Source organism: Neolamprologus brichardi, chromosome 5, assembly GCF_056152115.1.
Source record: "Neolamprologus brichardi isolate AB-2024 chromosome 5, ASM5615211v1, whole genome shotgun sequence".
Lineage (NCBI taxonomy): Eukaryota > Metazoa > Chordata > Actinopteri > Cichliformes > Cichlidae > Neolamprologus > Neolamprologus brichardi.
The window spans coordinates 24,630,001-24,650,942 of record NC_142108.1 but is presented as its reverse complement, the minus strand read 5'-3'; the positions used below and the strand labels follow the sequence as shown (position 1 = coordinate 24,650,942).

General features: G+C 40.5%; 1 protein-coding gene across 3 annotated transcripts in view; it reads right to left on the bottom strand.

Annotated features, from left to right (window-relative positions):
* LOC102794391 (plasma membrane calcium-transporting ATPase 1-like) overlaps positions 1-20,942 on the bottom strand; it is a 127,446-nt gene that overhangs the window by 11,164 nt on the left and 95,340 nt on the right. For all 3 annotated transcript variants that reach the window (XM_006782957.3, XM_006782959.3, XM_006782958.3), the window contains 8 exons: positions 17,630-17,809; positions 16,624-16,711; positions 16,357-16,463; positions 8,758-8,949; positions 3,906-4,119; positions 3,557-3,768; positions 2,687-2,794; positions 1,350-1,532 (listed from right to left, as the gene is read on the bottom strand). In XM_006782957.3, the coding sequence (XP_006783020.1) occupies positions 1,350-1,532; positions 2,687-2,794; positions 3,557-3,768; positions 3,906-4,119; positions 8,758-8,949; positions 16,357-16,463; positions 16,624-16,711; positions 17,630-17,809 (1,284 nt within the window). The remainder of the gene's footprint in view (positions 1-1,349; positions 1,533-2,686; positions 2,795-3,556; positions 3,769-3,905; positions 4,120-8,757; positions 8,950-16,356; positions 16,464-16,623; positions 16,712-17,629; positions 17,810-20,942) is intronic.

Genomic DNA, 20,942 nt, shown 5'->3' with positions numbered 1-20,942 from the left:
TCTTTACCCTTTCTGCCTGTCTGTCTCCGTGATTCTGTATTTGGGTCAACCTTGCGGTCTTTCAGAACTGTTCCTAAAGATTTGCTCACTAAATCTGGTTTTGTTATTATTTAATCAGTAACTTTTTCAAAAAGCGTGACTTTTTAATTTCTTGCGGTTTCCCTCAGGTTACACAGGAATTGAAAGTCCGGATGGAAACAGGTGGATGGAGACACGCTTGCTGACATGACTGATTAATTTACTGACTAATTAAAGTACTCAGGAAGGTTTCTGCCGCTGTAGCCGTCTTTAATTTCTGTTTTTTAATAAAGTGGTTCTGTGCCGAAGCTCTGCAGCAGAGTGTGAAATTGACAGGACAACATGCAGTTGAGTGTGTGTGTTTAATCTTCAGTTCAATTCCACACACACACACACACAGACACACAGTTTTATCTAACAGTGTGTGTCACAGAGGTGCCGACATGAAGCTGCAGTCGGAGATACAGCTACAGTAAACTTTTATCGAGAGTTCTGGTTGACTGCACTATGTTGTACAGTATACATATGAGAAAGACTCTACAGGCTTCATTTGGCGTCTGATCTGAGATGGATGCTGACAGAGTTTAGAGGCTCCACATGGAAAGTTTGCAGAGCCAATCAGGCTTTGCAGCACAGCTCCACGCACTCGTTAAATGTAGATACTGTGCTTTCTGTATATATTTTTTCTCCTAAGCGGCGGTCAGCTTGACTTCAAAGATTTTTTTTACACCCTCCAGCTGTTAATTTCACCGTAAAGCAGTTTGATGCAGTTTACCACTTACTGTCTATGTCACTAAGAGATGGTAAGGAGATTTCCATGTATCTTAAAAAAGGTCATTTTTTCTTTTCTTGCAACGAGAAGAGAACGGCAATAAGAAAAAGGATGTATTGTACTGTGAGAGCGCAGAAAATGTGTAGAGCATTTTATGTTGAATGAAAGTGAACTTGTCGTTTTGCAACAGAGTCTGGCTGGTCATCAGTGGTGATAAGCCGATGCTTGAGGTGATGTTCTGCTTGAAAAACACAAATGATGTTCGAGAGATCTGAAATAAAAACTTTGGTAAGGAATTTGTTGATTGTAAATCAGACCCAGCTGTTGGATTCCATCGATTGTGATGCATTCAGGTGTCTGCTGGAAAAAATATTTTTTATTAAAGTCTCTCTTTGTCATCTTGATGAGAGAATGCCTCTCAAACAACAATTCAGATAAGACAATAGACCAAAAACAAAACAAGCCCTCAGCCGTTGCCATCAAAGGGGGAAACTGATAACAGAAGTAAACTGCAGGAGGTGATAAAGTTAGACATGTCGAGGAGCCGAGGCGAGCATACCTGTGTCTGGATGCGGTTCAGACCTCTGAACCAGAGAATCTGGCCTCTCCTCAGCTCCATCTCGGCGTGGTCGATCTCATCCGTGCCTTCGTTCAGCTCCTCCTCGGGAATCTCCTCCTTTGTGATACCGTGACCGGCCTCCTTCAGGAACTTCAAGTGGTGTGTGGGGATGGCCGAGATCAGCTGAGGTTGAGAGAAAAACCCATCGTCAGCAGATCAGATCTGGTGGTGTTTACGGCAAATCAGCAGATGAAAACAGCTGACAATATCCGATAACACATCGATGGTCAAACTAATAAAAAGTTTTATGAATATATAAAGACAGCCTGTGCTACGGGACGAGTTTAAAAGATGTATGAGAACTGCATTATGGGAAATGTAGGATCCTTTGGAGTGTGACTGATTAAAGTCCTCACAAGTTAATAATTCACGTGTTAATATGTGTAGTGTATAATGACTCGAAAATAGACAAAAAGCAGGGTGTGCAGGGTGCTTTCCCAATCTGGGACCAAGACATGTGAGACAACAGGACTAAGGTGTTACTAAGACGTTGTAGGAAGTATTTTGGGTAAAGTTTGGCAAATTTATTTTAAAAGATAAAAAGCTAACAAATGAACTCATTACTTATCAGCGCTTTCATTTTTTTTTTTTTTTACTAACAAGCAAAATGTTAGCACTGAAGCTTGATTTGACCTCAATTTTAAAACATAATATACAAAAACTAATGAAGCACCATTATCTTGTAACTTGGTTATGCAATCATTATTTTCCTATTGCTGGTGAACTATCTGTTCATGGTTGTTAAAAGAGAGTGGAGAGACACCCAGCATCCTGCTGGAGCTGCACATCAGCTTTTTACATCTCCGTCACCCTCCTCTCTCTCTCCGTTAGAAACAAAAGGTGTTTTTACCTCTTAAATAAATCACAGACTTCAGATGAGTCTGTTTCTGTCAGCATATGTCTGTCTCTCTGCCCTCCACCTGAACCCAGCAGACTAGCTATGACTGAACAGTTTTTCTGTGTGTTTGCATGCTAACAGGATCATGCGTGTGATGGCGTGTTCGTGCGCGTCCACAGAGGCGCTGACACGCCGGGTTTGTTTTCCCTCGGCCCTCGTAAACAGGAGTCGCATAGCTTTCATGTGCTGAGCTCATTACCATGGCGATGGTCGTGATGGCAACACCGCAGCAGCGCGAGTGTGACAGGCAACGGTTTTCTGCCATAAACCTCACATATCCACCTCTTCATCAGCTCCTGGGTACACGCTGCTTATTCTCACAGCTCGGGCTGGTGTTTGTTCTGCTCAGCTGTTTGTGCACTTGAGGTTTTTGTCTCACCTGTCCCCACAGCAGCTCTCCCACGCCGATGAAAACGCACCACAGCCACTGGTCGATGGTCAGAGCTGTGCAGGAGAACGGCTTTCCTCCGAACTGAACAATGACGATCTGGGAAGGAAACAAGCAAGCGGCATGTCAGCCGTGTGAACGGAGCAATAATAGTAAACTTTTAGTCGGCAGATCTGGTGGTTTAACAAAGTTATGTTAGACTATTCTATAGTGTGAGATTGGTAATACTTTTACTCATACATTAGTCCAATGCTAATGTTAAGGCAAATAAATGAGATGACAGGATAACTGGGGAAACTCCAAGTTCCAGTGTTACAGGTGGGAGAATCAGTGACACCTGCACTGACCACTGGCACCCAAAAGAGACAGAAACAACACAACTTATTATTAACTACTAAGGTTTTTCGCCATTTGGGCACTACTTTTTAAATAATACCGAGGTGCAGTGTTAAATAAGTTGCCAATACCTTCTCTGTCATTTACCGTAATCATTAGCCAGCTAACTACAGAATCAACATGACCACCACCTTTCTATTGTCAACCTTTTGACACTTTGTCCCCCACACAGCACAGGCAACTGCTCATCTCGTGATCTTCCACCTGTTTTTGGTCAACATTTTGGATGTGTGTGATTCATCGTACCACCAGTCCTACTGTTAAGGTCTTAACCTGATGTGCTGATGTCTTCTTACCATTTCTAATTCAGTGAAAAAAACCCATCAGGTTTTCAGCTAAACTCTTTTAACCAAACTATATGCAGCAAAAATGCAGCTGCAGCTACTGAGACCATGAATCCATCCAGACTCAGCAGTAACATAACAGGAAAACCTTGGTAGCACTAAAGGATGTTGAAGGTGTTACCTGCAGAGCGAAGGTCCCCAGTACAACGCTGCAGAAGATAGGGTTCCTGTAGACACCTTCGAACACGTTCCTCTCTCCGTGGATCTTCCTGGCATTGATTTCGTTGAAGAGCTGCATCATGACGAACACGTTGAACACGATGGTGTAGTGCTCTGACGGTGGGGAGTGCAAGGGAGTGTTTCGCCCACTGTCGATGTCGAAAAAGTTCTCACCTGATAAAAGATGAAGGAAAATACCCCAAAAATGTATCTCAACTGTTTCGACAATGATTAACAAACATCAGCGTCTTAGTATCAATGCATTACTGCAGAACCAGGTTTACACCCAACTTGGATGGAGTCAGACTCACCAGCGAAGAGCAGGGTAAAGATGATGACGAGCTGGTACACAGCATGGCCAAGTATGTTCTTCATCATGGTCCTGGAGATGAGGGGCTTGTCCCGACCGTAGGGTTTACGTAGCAGCAGAGACTCAGTGGGCGGCTCCGTGGCAAGAGCGAGAGATGCCAGAGTGTCCATGATGAGGTTGACCCAGAGCATCTGGACAGCTTTCAGGGGAGAGTCCTTTTGGAGAAGGAGTAGGAGTTTAATTTACGAGAAGAGAATATAACATCAGGGATATAACGGAACACAAATATGATTCAGCAACCAAACAACAGGGAAACATACAAAAAAAAAATCTTTATGATCTTTAAAATGTTTTTCTGCAATTGCACCATGTCTACTTCCAGTTTGTGCTCCTGGTTGGGTCTGTTTGTGGACGTCTTGCAGACCAGCAAACTACAGCTTTGAAATTCCCACGTTTACAGCATGAGAAACTGTTTTGATCTAATTTTCCTTATTGTGACAACTGGAATGGTGTGACTGGTTTCAAATTTTGTAAAGGTATCTCGTGATCAAAAGACCCTGTTAAATGCCACCTGCTTGAAAAGATGGACTTCAGTTCGAGTTCAGGTGGACTCGAATGTAGTATAAATGTGTATTCATACTAGATGACTGAACTCCAATGCTTTCTCAATGACACAGTAACACACACGGTAAATAACAAACCTATAAAACATGTGAGAGGACAGTGTGACCACTACTGACAGAGGAGCTGAGATGCTGAGAAGAACTGATCATTCAGGGAGCATGCTCTGACACGGCACAGGGCAACGAGTGGCCTGCTGTCTGGAACAAATATGGAATCTCTGAGATTCAAAAAATGTTGCCACTGATACATAAGTTATTGTTTAAGAAGGTTCAGGGACCTCATGGTGGACACATCCCATTTTTCACATGGTGTCTATGGTTATATCTGAACTTCCACATATTGTTAGGATTGCATTGTTAGGAAACAAATATACGGGCAGGTTTTATACTGCTGTCACTGTGAGAACCATACTGTAAGAACTGATTTAATCTTAGTGCGTCTAACATCAAATGAGTAATTTAACTGCATAAAAAAAAATGAGGAAAAAAAGTACACACACATTTCAAAGCACCCCTTCCACTTCTAAAACCCAGTTTACGCCTCTGGGTCCTGCCTCTGTTCCTCTGTACACACACCAAACACATAAATCGCCTTTTAATGATCTTTTCCGTGCACTAACAGAGACCGAGCGCCTGATGATCAGTGAGCAAAATCACAGCACAGAGACCACAGACCTGCTGAGTCCCCCGTTATATTTCAGGATTATGACGGTGACGTGTTGCCATGGTTTCAGGCTGAATCTTAGCCTACTTTGTGTTCTTCGCTCTGTAGTCGAGTTAGTTATCTGGTCTTGCCAGCTGTGAGCCTTTCAATTAATACACAGCCCCAAGACTTTCTTCTTTATTGTGTCAGGGGTTCAGCTTTCTGATTACAGGCACATTATGAAACAAAGAAAATGTGACACGGCCAACTCGCCTCCTCGCAGCACTGAGACGGTCACATCGAAATCACAAATTACTCTTTGTTTCTATGGATATTTTATCAAGCGGAGATTTAAAGATGTTTCCACAGTGTGCGACGAGGTACATCAAACACACCAGCCAGCCTCAAAATCGAATCAAAACAGGAGTTAATCAAAAGTATAAGTGAAGGCGATGTTTTTGCCGTTTTTGAATTTGAGATGAAAACCAGCAACGACACAAACACAATTTCACACGCTGTTTATACGCAAATAGCACACTAATATAAATAGTTTTACATTCAAAACTTTTTAAAATCTATACATTCAAAAGCATGTGATTCATTGATCACTGATTAGAGATACTGTAGCACAAATGCTAGCAGCTGCTATAGTGAACATACAGTGGCTTGCAAAAGTATTCGGCCCCCTTGAACTTTTCCACATTTTGTCACATTACAGCCACAAACATGAATCAATTTTATTGGAATTCCACGTGAAAGACCAACACAAAGTGGTGTACACGTGAGAAGTGGAACGAAAATCATACATGATTCCAAACATTTTTTTACAAATAAATAACTGCAAAGTGGGGTGTGCGTAATTATTCAGCCCCCTTTGGTCTAAGTGCAGTCAGTTGGCCATAGACATTGCCTGATGAGTGCTAATGACTAAATAGAGTGCACCTGTGTGTAATCTAATGTCAGTACAAATACAGCTGCTCTGTGACGGCCTCAGAGGCTGTCTAAGAGAATATTGGGAGCAACAACACCATGAAGTCCAAAGAACACACCCGACAGGTCGGGGATAAAGTTATTGAGAAATTTAAAGCAGGCTTAGGCTACAAAAAGATTTCCCAAGCCTTGAACATCCCACGGAGCACTGTTCAAGCGATCATTCAGAAATGGAATGAGTGTGGCACAACTGTAAACCTACCAAGACAAGGCCGTCCACCTAAACTCACAGGCCAAACAAGGAGAGCGCTGATCAGAAATGCAGCCAAGAGACCCATGGTGACTCTGGACGAGCTGCAGAGATCTACAGCTCAGGTGGGGGAATCTGTCCATAGGACAACTATTAGTCGTGCACTGCACAAAGCTGGCCTTTGTTAACAGAAAACCATAAGAAGTCCCGTTTGCAGTTTGCCACAAGCCATGTGGGGGACACAGCAAACATGTGGAAGAAGGTGCTCTGGTCAGATGAGACCAAAATGGAACTTTTTGGCCAAAATGCAAAACGCTATGTGTGGCGGAAAACTAGCACTGCACATCACTCTGAACACACCATCCCCACTGTCAAATATGGTGGTGGCAGCATCATGCTCTGGGGGTGCTTCTCTTCAGCAGGGACAGGGAAGCTGGTCAGTTATTATTGGTAACTTTATTGTCCCTAACAGGAAATTGATTTGCAGTATGTCCGTACAAACAAACAGACAACCAACACATCACATACACACTCCAAAATAATATAATATAATATAAGCCTGAGAAAACAACCTAGATTTTTCATCAAAAAAGTACAATGTGCAATGGCAACAACACTTATGGTTTAGTGTTATTAACTATGATAACAGCAGTAGGTACAAAAGACAATCTATGTCTCTTTGTCTTCACTGCAGGTACTTTATAACGACGACCTGATGGAAGCAGTTGAAAATCATTAAAGAGAGGATGATCTGAGCACAACAGGACAGAGGTCGCCTTCCTCAGCACCTGCCTGTTATAAAAGTCCACAAGCTGGTCCTGAGACCTCCCTGAAATCTTACCAGCCACTTTAACCAGGTTGTTAAGTCTGGTCTTATTATTCAGGGACATATTACCGTACCAAGCAATGATACAGAAAGTTAAAACAGATTCAATAAAACTTTTATAAAAAAGAGTCATCATTTCAAATGAAACATTGAAACCTCTCAACCTCCTTAAAAAGTACAGTCTTTGTTGAACCTTTTTCACTGTAGCAGCAAGATGTGACTCAAAGGACAGAGTCTTATCAAGAACAACCCCCAAATACTGTTGATGGGAAGATGGATGGAGCCAAATACAGGGCAAACTTGGAAGAAAACCTCTTGGAGTCTGCAAAAGACTTGAGACTCGGGTGGAGGTTCACCTTCCAGCAGGACAACAACCCTAAACATAAAGCCAGGGCAACAATGGAATGGTTTCAAACAAAACATATCCATGTGTTAGAACGGCCCAGTCAAAGTCCAGATCTAAATCCAATCGAGAATCTGTGGCAAGATCTGAAAACTGCTGTTCACAAACGCTGTCCATCTAATCTGACTGAGCTGGAGCTGTTTTGCAAAGAAGAATGGGCAAGGATTTCAGTCTCTAGATGTGCAAAGCTGGTAGAGACAGACCCTAAAAGACTGGCAGCTGTAATTGCAGCAAAAGGTGGTTCTACAAAGTATTGACTCAGGGGGCTGAATAATTACGCACACTCCATTTGTAAAAAATGTTTGGAATCATGTATGATTTTCGTTCCACTTTGTATTGGTCTTTCACGTGGAATTCCAATAAAATTGATTCATGTTTGTGGCTGTAATGTGACAAAATGTGGAAAAGTTCAAGGGGGCCAATTACTTTTGCAAGCCACTGTATGTATGTGCTCCAAATCTGACACCTGACATTAAGCTTCAGCCACACTGGTACTCTGCTTTTTGGTTGTGGCATTCACAACATACATGTGAAAAATGAAAATTTGAAATGATGTTTGGAAACCAAAAATCTAAAGCAAAACACTGCAAAGAGGAAGCACACTGAGCACACAAACCTTTGCCAAACAACTCACTCTCTGGGCAGTTCTTACTAGAATTGTATTTTTTTTTTTTTATTGTATTCACCACAATAAATTCACCTTTAAGACTTTGGTGGATCGAAGCCAAATTTAAATGGATTGCTTCCATGACCCCACACTACACCCCTTTTCAAGCTATCATTTTTACAGACAGAGTGATGACACACACGCACACAAACACAACCAAAAATAGAACCTCCGCAGTTTTTTCTGCCCACTCGTACTCTAAACTTCTTTTTTATAAACACAGGCAAACAATATCAAACTGTGAGACTGAATTTAGACAGAAGATTTTGAAAAAACATTTTGTACCCAGGCACATGCCGATCCAGTGATAGTGACGTCCTTTTCTTTTTGGGTTGTGTGAAAACAATGTAGTTACAAACATTATGTGAGATTTTTTTTTAAATTCTCATTTACACGTGTTTGTTCCAGCTTTTTCAGCTCATATTCAGGAGGTCCCACTGAGCCGTCTGTCGTTATTCAGACTCAAACTGGTGTGCTAAATGAGCTGTAATTTCAGACATAAGCGGTTTACCTGTGTGATGCAGGCGCCTGTGAACGCCACAATCACGGCCACCACATTGACGGTCAGCTGGAACTGCAGGAACTTGGAGATGCTGTCGTAGACGTTCCTCCCCCACATGACGGCCTTGACAATACTGGTGAAGTTGTCGTCAGTCAGGATGATGTCAGATGCCTCTTTGGCCACATCTGTGCCGGCGATTCCCTGAAAGGAAGCAGAGAGGCATCATTAGTCCTTGAATAAGAGCAAACAGTCTCTGTGATGCCAAGTTTCCAACAAATACGGAAACTCTGTTTACACAAGATCCACACAAGCAGTGAATCAACTCTGCTAAAAAGTGTTCATCGAAACGTTTTTGTATTTTTATGGTATTTATGAAAAAGTTCTAAATATCTGAATCTGTGAGAAACTGTGTATTTGGAGCTAGGGTGGTGAGTTACAGTCATAAAGTACTGGAAGAGACACAAACTACAGTTTTATTTTTTAGATTTCAGTCAAATGACATCTCCGGGTACAAAATGACAATTTTTCTATTTTCCTCCTCATGTTTAAAACACTGCTCGTAAATTACCATCCCAAGCACCAGGTGTGGGCCTGCTGCTGTTTATTGATGCTTAAGGTAATTTCAAATCGTTCCTCCAAAAAGTCGATTGGCTCCAAAATCCATTCAATGCTCATAGGTCCTGTGTTCAAATGCCCAACTTCAGTCATGAAGATAATGTTTACAATAACCAGGCTTCCCCCTTGAGCACTACAAGACCTATAATGTAAAAGACTAAAGTCTGGCACTCTCTTCCAATCGGATTTTTTTGTCACAGGCTATGTGATTTTACATAAAGACTGCGCAGTTTGCCTTAAACATAATGTACAAAGACAAAAACTGTTGAACAAAGACAGAAACGGAAGATGCTCGGGATCACGGCTGAAGAGTGATTTGCTCAGATAAAGCGGTCCAAAAGAAAGAAAACACTTTAGATACCGTGGACACGACATTGATCACATACTTCATCAACCAAAGCAAAGCTTGCAGCAATTTGTCTTTGCTGGAACACAAAGCAGAGACCGGTGTAAGACGGTGCTGAGTTTTACAAGCAGGCTACACCAAACAACTGAAAACTCAGGATTTTATTGTTACACTGGACACTGAACTTGCTTAAAAATGCTACCGTTAGTGAAATTAATTAATGAAACCGGCCCTCTCAGCTGTGTTTGTCACTTTGGTGCCTTTTGGAGCACTTTTCATGCAGTTATCCAATAAATTATATGGCTTCCTGTGGCATATTATTATTGGTCTATTACTTTATGGTCACTTTATTCTATTAGTAGTACAGCACTTTCATCCGCAGCTGCTACTTCTGTGTTTATGAATAAATCTGAGTTGACTTGACAATCCTGACAACCTCCATATAACAAGACAGCCAACAAGCTAACTGAGGCTCTAAAAATGTGGAGACCAAGTCAAAACATCAGCCTGGCTTTGTACTAAACTGCCTCTCAGACTCGCACTTATAGATCCCCAAAGTGCACAACACATAAATCTGAGGGACTGTAAAGTGATTAATAAGGTAAGAAGACAGAAACGACAAGTATTTCTGCTATACAAATTCCACATTTACTGCCATCTTCTTCCAATGCTTGACTGATCACCACTCAGATAGACCAACTGTGGTAAGCGGTCACAGATAACACATTGCTTTACCTTAATGTGTCCCAGTAGTCACAACCTAAAAAGCCTTGGAACCGTGACTAACTAATTGTGCATAAACATCTCAGCTGTGACCAAGAGAACCCTGGTTTACTGAAGCTCATCTAACACCAAAATGTTGAGCTGGAGCACCCGCAGTTTCCTCAGAGATGGATAAACGATTATCTTTCTGTTTAGTTTAATGTTACTGCTTCCTAGCTCATCTGAAGTAGTTCTGAGCTGCTGTGTCTCTCTACGCAGGCAGACTCGCTCAAACAGATGGAGGTGAATCGCTTTCAGTTTCCCAGCTAACCAGGCGATAATTGAACAGGGACGCTGGAGTTGAAACTGAAAATGTTCCAAATGGGACATATAAGCGCTGAAAGGTCACTGCTTTAAATCCACAAATTGCTTTTGTGATGTGTTTAGAAACAGTAGCTACTATCAGCGAATTGTATGACAGCACAGCAGCTGCTCAGCACCCTGCAGGAGAGCCTGATGTTCAGATGACTTTCCCCAGTAAATAAAGGTCACAACAACACACAGAGGAGTCAGCTGTGAACTCGTCCACATGCATGTATTCTGTTTTTAAACAGATACACAGTGGCAAGTCGTCAGCTGATCATCTGTTCAGTGTTACTCTTTAGAGATGAGAGTTAGGACGCCACAGTGTTAATTCATTCAGTTTCGAATACAGCAGAATTAGATCCTTTAAATCTACAAACACTTCACTCGCAGGCTGTCTCTGTTTTACAAACTTGCGCGATACAAAGAAATGCTACGATTTGGCACTGGGTTGCCAGGTCTGTGGTTTTCCTGCAGAATTGGAATACTCGCCTCTGTCAGTGCGCCCCAGGGCAGCTGTGGCTACAATGTAGCTTGCCATCACCAGTGTGTGAATGGGTGGATGACTGAATGTAGTGTAAAGCACTTTGGGGTCCATAGGGACTAAGTAAAGCGCTATACAAATACAGGCCATTTACCATTTACTTTACAAGTTGCAGTTGCCACCCTGAACTCCTGTACAAGTTTACTTAAAACAGTCTTCACTTTGAGGTACATATGATGAAGATTCAGTTGGTGTGTCAAAAGTGTTACATAACAAATGAGCTGACGTAGGTGCAGCGCTTGGGAATCATAAAACTGGGACAGTGAAAACAACTGAATTTACACAGCAAACAAACGTTTATGAGTGGCTGTAGGAGAAAGTTTACTGAGACATATTTTGACATATGTCAAACAAAAACATGTTTATGCAATTTTTCTCTTTTTTATTTCCTCCAAAGATAAATATGGTTTTAACTTTTGAACTTTTAGGTGACGTAAATAAGGAGTGCGATGTTTCCCCTTAGTAAGTTAGCTTTGTGCTATAAACACAAGCCCCAATATGTTTCGTTCCAAAAGTTCTACTGGGAAGATGATCATTTTCCCAGTAGAACTGAGCTCAAGTCCAAACTTGGACGTCTCATGTTCTCATTTTCCATAGTAACAACTTTCTAAGCCATGTGGATGAAAGCTATAAATATTGTAAATAATGACGATTGCTGACCATTTTCAAAAGTATCCTGAAAAGCAGCACATTTTCCAAGACATGTTTCCTTACAGCATGCCACTGGTTGTAAATGTATTTCCTGATTGTCTCAAAAAAAATATAAAAAAAAATCAATTTCCCTACTTGAAACTTGCTTGAGGTGTTTCATTTATTATTGATGTGCGAGTCATGTGCATTAACAATACCTTTACCAGAGTAAATATAACCATCATGTGATGGATTACTCAACTCAAGTTTCAGGAGTCTGAAAATTAATTTGTTAAAAAATAAAAACTAATAAATGTCATTTCACTTAAATCTATAAAACACACCCAGATCGCCCAGAGGATTGTTATCGGTCATATATAAAACTCAAATGGGAGTTTCAGCCACCCACCCACTACCTTTTGATTGCTATTCTTCAAGTTTAGTGACCACTTTCAGGCATTTCTCAACATCATTACTTACTTAAACTGTTATTACACACTTTCAGCTATGAATTTACCACATTTGTGTCTTGATAAAGTGCTAGTCACACTTTTAGCCAAGAAGCTCCTTCTTTTAATTTATAATTTTAGCTACTATAATAACTGTTTATCTAGTTTTTCCAGCTACCAATTTCATTTTTTCAACTTTCTTTTAATCAGTTGGTCAACAGTAATATGCATAGTCACCACCAGTGTTGGTCAAGTTACTTGAAAAAAGTAATCGGTAATTAATTACTGATTACTTCCCCAAAAAAGTAATCCCGTTACTTTACTGATTACTTATTTTCAAAAGTAATTAATTACTTAGTTACTTAGTTACTTAGTTACTTTTTAAAAACATGATTTACAACCTGAATAGGTGATAAAGCGATAGATCTTTCAGCCCAATTCTACTTTTTCTACATAATCCATCATACAAAATGTAATCAAATGGAAAAGTCTCTTTTTAAAACTTGTTTTGTTAGTTTTAATCTTTTAACTTTATGCATGAAGCAAAATTTTAATTATATGCACCATTATCTGACTGGAAGAAATTAGTTTAACATTTAAACCTATTTTCTGCACATTCCAGCACATAATATATATATATATATATATATATATATATATATATATATATATATATTATTATTTTTTATTTTTTTGTGTTTACACTCACTCTTTCAGATGCAAGTAAAACACAGCAGAAAATAAATAAAGTCAAAGACTAGCGGTCCTTTTGCTCTATTTTCACCTGTAAAGCAGGAGTAGAGTAGGCGGAGGTTTATCCTGGTGCAGGTGTGCTGCAGCGGTCAGTGGAAGGATACCGCAGTTTCTCTGTGAGTTTCCCATTACGTCGTAGCTACTCGGTGCTTGCTTGGAAGTTTAGGGGTTTTTTTCGCTGTAAAAAGAAGTTTTCTTCCCACGCACAGCGGACACTAATGTTTTTGTCACTTTTTACGGAATCAAACTCAAAGTAAGGTCAGTACTTCCACGCTTTAAACGCTGCACGCTCATACTCTCTCCGCACTCGATATATGATCCATTGTTGATCTGCACACAGCTGTTGTCATGAACATCACACTCGCTTACGTCACTGTCATGAGACATTCTCGCAAGAAAATCACGGTTTTAGTAACGCAGTAACGCAGCGTTCCTACGGGAAAGTAACGGTAATCTAATTACCGTTTTTGCAATAGTAATCCCTTACTTTACTCGTTACTTGAAAAAAGTAATCGGATTACAGTAACGCGTTACAAGTAACGCGTTACTGCCCATCTCTGGTCACCACTGCTTATACAGCTTTCTAGTGCGATTCCTCTTTATGGTTATTCTTCTGCTTTTGTTTATTTAATTAAAGAATATGAAAACAGAGCATGAGATGTTTGAGAGAAAGAAAAACAAACAAACTAATAAATTACAGTAACCCAATATACTTGGATATTAACCTAATGAGGAAATATCTATCTAAATCATAAAAAAGTACTGATATAATGAAATTAAGTTATAGCAGTGGTTCCCAAACTGTTTTTGCTGGGCCCCCCTTTGTCTTCAAGAAAAATGTTCGCGCCCCGCGTGCACATGCGCACACGCACGCACGCACGCACGCACGCGCGCACGCACGCACACACGCACACATCCTCCAACCACACACACCCATATTTTGCTCCATTGCGGTTTCTTTCACACCTCAAACATTTAGTAAAAAATTAAGCAAATACAAGTAATCTGCAATAAATTACAGGTAGTAAGAAAATAAACTACTAACTAATTTATGCTACGTCCGCACCTACACGGGTATTTTTGAAAACGCAGCTGTTTCGTCCACGCGTAAACGGCGTTTCGAATCACTGAAAACTGAGATTTTTTAAAAACACTTTTTTGCGTTTACGTGTGGACGAGGAATACAGAGTTCCTCATGCAACGTCAAAGGTATGTGCCTTTTTTCACGTCACGCTGTGCGCCACGTTATTGTTTACATGAGATGAATTGCAGAATGGCAGATAGAGACAAAATATTGTTAATCTGACTGTCTGCAGGTTTTACACGCTTACATATACACACGCAGTTACTGTCCCTACATTTACAAAGGCAGAGGCGTCACGATGTGATTATTTTACATGTAGTTGTTGTTTTTTTTCCTGTGTAATAATATTCAACATTGCTATCAATACATTTTTCAAAAAATGCCTCTCTGTGCAAAATGGGTTTAAAAACATAAACAGCTGTGGGATACTGTTTGTCCGTGATTTGGACAGCCCAGCGCTGCTCCCGATGAAGGGAAAAGCAATTCTGCAGGGGAGACCTACCTTGGCACTTGTGCAGGTGAAACCAAAGGGAAGATATGCTTCACTATATTTTCTAGTCTTTGGCTTAAAATGAAGTTGGTTTGGAAACATTCAGCGATGCTTCATCTCCTGCTTTGCGTTTCTGTAGGCGCCCTGTGCAAGCAGTGTCCAAGAGTTTTGTCCCCCCCCCTTTTCATCCCGCGCCCCCCCTGCTATGGCTCTGCGCCCCCCCCTAGGGGGCGGGCCCCACACTTTGGGAAGGTCTGAGTTATAGGAAAGGCATTTCAAGGAGATACTATCTTTCCACTTTTCCTCAGACTGACCCTCCTGTAGCCTCATGAACCCAATATCAAGTGTGTAATAGACACGGCAGTCCACCGTATGTATGTCATGCATTGCTTCTCCAAAGCATGAAATGCACAGGCATGCTGAAGTTGCATTACCAGCAGAGGGACATAGTATATCTAAAAAGCCAAGATGTTGCTCGTGACCCAGGAAAGTGTAAAGTACACTCCAGGATCAGTCTATGCCAGAAACAATTAAGCTAGGTGGCTAATATGCAGTTACAGATAAATATTTTAGTGATGTCTCTTTAAACGCTTTCTCGTGATTATTTTCAAGGTGAAGTAATATCATAAAATTCTTAAAGTGGGCGATATCTGACTCTGTAAATTGAAGCGCTGTGAGCTCTGGAAAGGTGGGATAAGATAGCCAAACGCTCGCCATGAAACAGAGTTTGATATTTTTCTATCTAAATGTTCATTTTTACTTTTACCTGAATATTTTAACTACATTTAACTATTAAATTCCACATATTTTTAACAAGCTATTGTATTTTTTCATTAAGTTTGTTTAGCTAAAACCATAATGTTTTTATCCATACATGTGTTGAACTAATATTTCCAGATTTTAATAATTCAGGATTGTAGCTTCACATTATGAATAATTATCCATACCATGTTTTTGTAAATGGGTGAACAATCTAACAGTTTCAATTGTTTTGTTAAGCTAATTCAACTTTTTTCCACTTTGTGACCATTACTTATTTGTTTTAATCATTTTAGTAATTAATTTTGGCTGGGTTGGTCTTTTTATCTATTAACTTTAGTTAAAAGTGTTAACTTTCTTGCTCAAACACATTCTGCTCTTATCACTTCTTTAATTAAACTGTACTTTCAGTTTTTTCTTTTTTCCTTTTTTGAGAAAATCTGTCCAAATACCCTCAAAAATGCACCCCGGAGTACATGCACTCTGGTTGATAAAACAGACAACATAAAGAAACAGCATTAGTCTCACTCTCTGTGAGTTGATCTGTAGAAAACAAAGGCAGTGACAAGGTGGTAGAGTGGGACCCCACTGTGCTGAATGCAGCCGAACTCAACATTTATTGATTTATTATTCCATTTCACAGCTATCTTAATGAATCCGCGGCATTAAACTGAAGAGTTATTGTCAATGACGTTTAGAGAAATGACCTATTTCATGGCTGCATTAGAAACATAATTAACTGAAAGGCTTATTTTTTTTCTTTAGGTAATGATGCAGAGAAACTTAAGTAGCAGAAGAGTGAAGCAATAAAGAGCCGTGAAACAAAGGCAACAAAAGAAAAGGACGAGGGAAAAAAAATGAAGAAGTGGTTACCATAGCAAAGCCAACATCAGCTTTCTTGAGGGCGGGGCCGTCGTTGGTACCGTCTCCTGTCACTGCAACCACCTGTCGGGTTTCGCCCACTGTGCTGTCGATGATGCCTGATCAGCAGAGTGAAACAACAAGAAACTAGTGAGTGCATGATCATTCAAAAAAAAGAAGGGGGAAAAAAGTAGATCCATTTACAGCAGCTTGACTAAAGGTTTACAATTACACGCAGATTTAAAGCAGCTCAACAGTCTCCTGTCAGAACAAACCCACCTTTGACCAGAGTGTGTTTGTCTGTGGGTGATGATCGAGCCAGAACACGCAGCTTGGGCCAAACTTTGTCCAGACGCTCTTGTTCCACCTAGAAATGACATGTTTAAGTTTCAAATAATCTTTTTCTAGCATATAAAAATAACCATCAAAGTTGGGTACAGAGCAATAATGGGGACTTGGAGCTTCATCTTTAACTGGACAAATCTGAGCACTTCACTGGGCAGAGCAAGCAAAGCATATGTCATAAACCTAATGCATGTGTTTGAATTTGCCTCGAGGCCATTTGCTGTGTCTGTCCTATCCAAATAAAGACAATGTCCGAAACTCCAGGACAGGCAGTGAGAGAAACAGCCAACCGCTTAAGAGTTAAACTGATTAATTGGTTAATGGGCTGCACTGATAGTTATATAAGCTTTTCTAGATTTACTGAGCACTCAAAGCACTTTTTATGCTATGAGCTGCATCCATCCATTTACACACACTCATGCAGCACTTTATGTACACAAACACTCACACACTGATGGGTGCATCAGGGGCAATTTAAGCTTCACTATCCGTACAATCAGTAAACAAAGCTCTCTACCTCCCAAACCCCCAAAAATCAGCTGATATAAGCTTAATGCAGACAGATCAGTTTAACATGATACTGTTGTAAAGAGTGCTGTGTGGACGGTATCAGCTGAACAGGTAAAACACTACCAAACACAACATCTCCCTCGCTCTAATAAGATAGCTATAAGATACATTAGGAAACTTAATGTTTGCTGCTTTTGTACATAAGCCTTTGGAAGGGGGCTAACTCAGGGCCGTTAGGCCACCAGAGATGTAATGGGCTAGTGGAAATCTAGCATTAGCAACAAAGACTTATTGGGCCATACTGACTTAATTTGGTGGTTGTTTTGAGTTCATTTCAGAGTCATTCTCTGGTCAAAGCTTCTTTTTTTCTTAAACTTAAATGCTCATATGAATGTTGCTTGCAGTTGGATTCTTTTTGTACTCGTTTTACCTCTCCCTTGTCATTTCTTATTTGTTGGTTGAACTCTTTGCCCTCCAGACACAGGAAGTCCTCCCCAGGCAGCAGGATGCCACACTTAGTCGCAATGGCACGAGCAGTGTTGATGTTGTCTCCGGTAACCATGCGCACGGTGATGCCTGCGCGCTGGCACTTAGCAATAGCCTCGGGTACCTGGAGGAGAGTCAGAACAAAGGGACTTGAGCATTTTCACAGTAAAAAAAAAAAAACAACCTTGAAGATGAATGCAGAGTGACAGAAAAGATGAAGATGATTTTGAGTCTGAAACATAAGGAAGGTCCCCTTGCCTTTAACCCAAATAAAAAAAACTGTCACGAACATTCTGTTGGTTGTTTCTTCAGGGTCTTAAAAGATGTTAAAGAAAGAGTTTATACTGCAGCAGAGCTTGTGTGTAAGAGGTCCAATTCCAGCAGCAGCAGATTTTACATGAGAACCACTGTTGTTGTTCTTAAACCCACCCTGAGATTCATTCATCTCGGTCTGGGAGAGGTGATAGTGACTACACAAAGGTACACAGACGAGAGAGGTGCTGACTGCTTCTTGTGCTCCTCAGGTGGTCCGACTGATGTGACCAGAACCCAACAGAGGGCACATTTTTTGCTTACAAATACATACAAATGTTGCACAGTTCTTATTTAAAGTGCCTCAGCCAGGGTGCAGCATACCGTTTCAGGTCTTTTTAGGCATCCCACTTCTTTTTTTGTCTTCCGCGTCTCGCTTTTCCTCATAATTTTAAGGACATATTGCACAACATACCAAGATATGCAGAGTTTTCATCTCTTTGGGAATCAACTTGTTGGAAAAAAAATAAAATTTTCTGCTGTCAAACTGTAAGATCCTTGGGATTTTTAATGGATTCGGCTAAAGAAAAGGTACAGATGTGTTTTTCTTACAGGCTGTGAGTAGCAAAGTGCTCAAAGACACAATTTAAAATTGTTTTTTTGCTAAGTTGTCTGCTATGTGTAGACACAACACTGGTTCATTACCTGGAGTTAGTGACCTACGAATCATTCAAGCATCAAAATGCACCTGCTAAATTGCTTAAGAAACAAAAAAAAACATTCTCTCAAAGGTTTATGTACAAGGGCTGGGCTGAAAATGAGTGAAAAAGCAGCCAGTGTTCAAAGAAAAATGTTAAAAGATCTTCAGAAAGCCTAGAGATCTATTGCTCAAGAGCATTTTTAAAGTTAGTCTGGCTCCTTTTGTAGCAAAATATAAAGAAATAATGGGTGGCTCAGGACTTTGGCGTAACACTGCGGACACTTACATTAATTATAGTAAAATGTTGTAGGAAATGCTCTATGAATGGTCTGCATACATTACCCTTTAAGTTAATGAACCAATCAGGTTAAAAGGGGATCCTTGTGTTTCTTAACTTTCAGCACAGACTGCTTGATTTTGGGGTTACTTGCAGTTACAAAAACACTTTTTCTGAACATGACGAGAAAAAATTATTTGTAGCACAAAGCTAAAATATTCAGTCTTGTGCCCATCACAAGTTGTGAAGAGATAAACACTGTGCTGCTGATTGACTCCTGCTGCTCTCCGGTTATTTCCATCCTGTTGGTGATCTTTGTGCTCTGACATTAAAGCAGCAGGCAGCAGCACTGATGCTTTCTCAGCTTCATTACAGGCCTCATTTAACACTTCAGAGCATCCGGACTGTAAGATCTGGCTAGGACAAACTTCGGTCTTCATGTTAGGAGAAAGTTAATGGCATGCTTACACAAATATAACAATATAGTCAAGAGCAGCCTCTCAGATGAGTTTCAGTCTCAATGAAGAAAATTTAAGCTCCCTGTTTGGTCTGTTTAACTTATTTTTGCATCATCAGAAAAAACAAGCTGCACACCACAAACTCTGATTATCCCGTAGATCTACTGATCCCTGCGTGAAGTCTGGATTATTGCAGGCAACAGAAGCAGCAGCCTCTTACTGCTGTTTATTAAAGCAACAAAGCTATTTCCGTCGCTTTTCATGTGAACAACTGATTGCAACACTATGAACGTCTTTGAAGAGGGACCTTCTGGAAGTGTGAGAAACAAAAACACACACAAATCGCACAGAGCTGTTGGCGAGAGGATAGGGAGGAGGACAGCGGGAGGTAGAAACAGCTGGATCATCTGTCAGTCTGCATGCATAGACAGCTTATCAGTCCTTTTACCTTTTTTCTAGGCAAAGTGGTAATTATGTAAATTCATCTCCCATGAAAATACAATATTTATCAAGGCACTGGGATGTGACATATGACTGAATGGTAATTATGTAATCCATAATTACAGTGTGTTTCTTGTTGAATAACATCATGGTCTCTTCCTCTCTGCTCTCACTGACTGTTAGATTATCCACACTTCAGGTCAAAAGAGGAAATGACACATCGTGAATAGAAAAGTCTTTTTGGTGAACAGCGAACATTGTTTTATGTTCAGCCTTTTTATTCGGAGCTGCGGTTTTGCATGGTTAAAACAGATCCACGATTTTATCTAAACAGCGAGTCACAAACAAATCTGAACAAAAAATGTCAAAACCTTATAAGACGTGAAATGGTAAGCCCATGCAATTCCATACTAACCACTGAAGCTGCTATGGAAATCTATGGAAAAATGGTCCTCATATCCCTTACTCTGTGACTTCAGTATAGTTTCCTGATAAGTTTATGGTCTCAATGACTAGCTTCAAATTATACTGATCACATTAAGAATCAGAAAATAAGATCCCTGTCACATTTTAAAACACCAACATGGCTACGTTGAAACCATTCACCTTGGGGTTTCATAGCAGTCTGGTCAGTCGCACGGTCCTCTTTAAATATCTTCTTAAAGGGGGCCCTCTATGGTTGTCCTAATGTTTTTGTCATATATACACAAAGCGATGGATACTCTTCCAACAACAAGGTCAGTTTATGTGCAAGTAGTGCCTATGAGCTAATACAGATCTGGCTGTCAGCAAAGAAGCCCCATCCACCTGTTACTCTAACCTTCCGTTTATGAGGGGCAGCCAATGAGAGGAATGGTGGCTGCACCACAGTCCAGTATGAGACTAAATCAGGATTATTTTCACCTGTGAATCATGCTAAGCTACCACAGTGGTATTCAATTGAAGTAATTTGGACCAAGAAATGTGCATTACCTTCATATTTAACTGCACACATTCTTAGCTAATGGTGGAATGGAAAGCTGGAATGGTGGCTGGAAAGCATGTTGGCGCATTTGTTAGCACTGTTACCTCACAGCAAGGAGGTTCCTGATTCAAACCCTCTGGTTGGCTTCAGAGGACTTTGCATGTA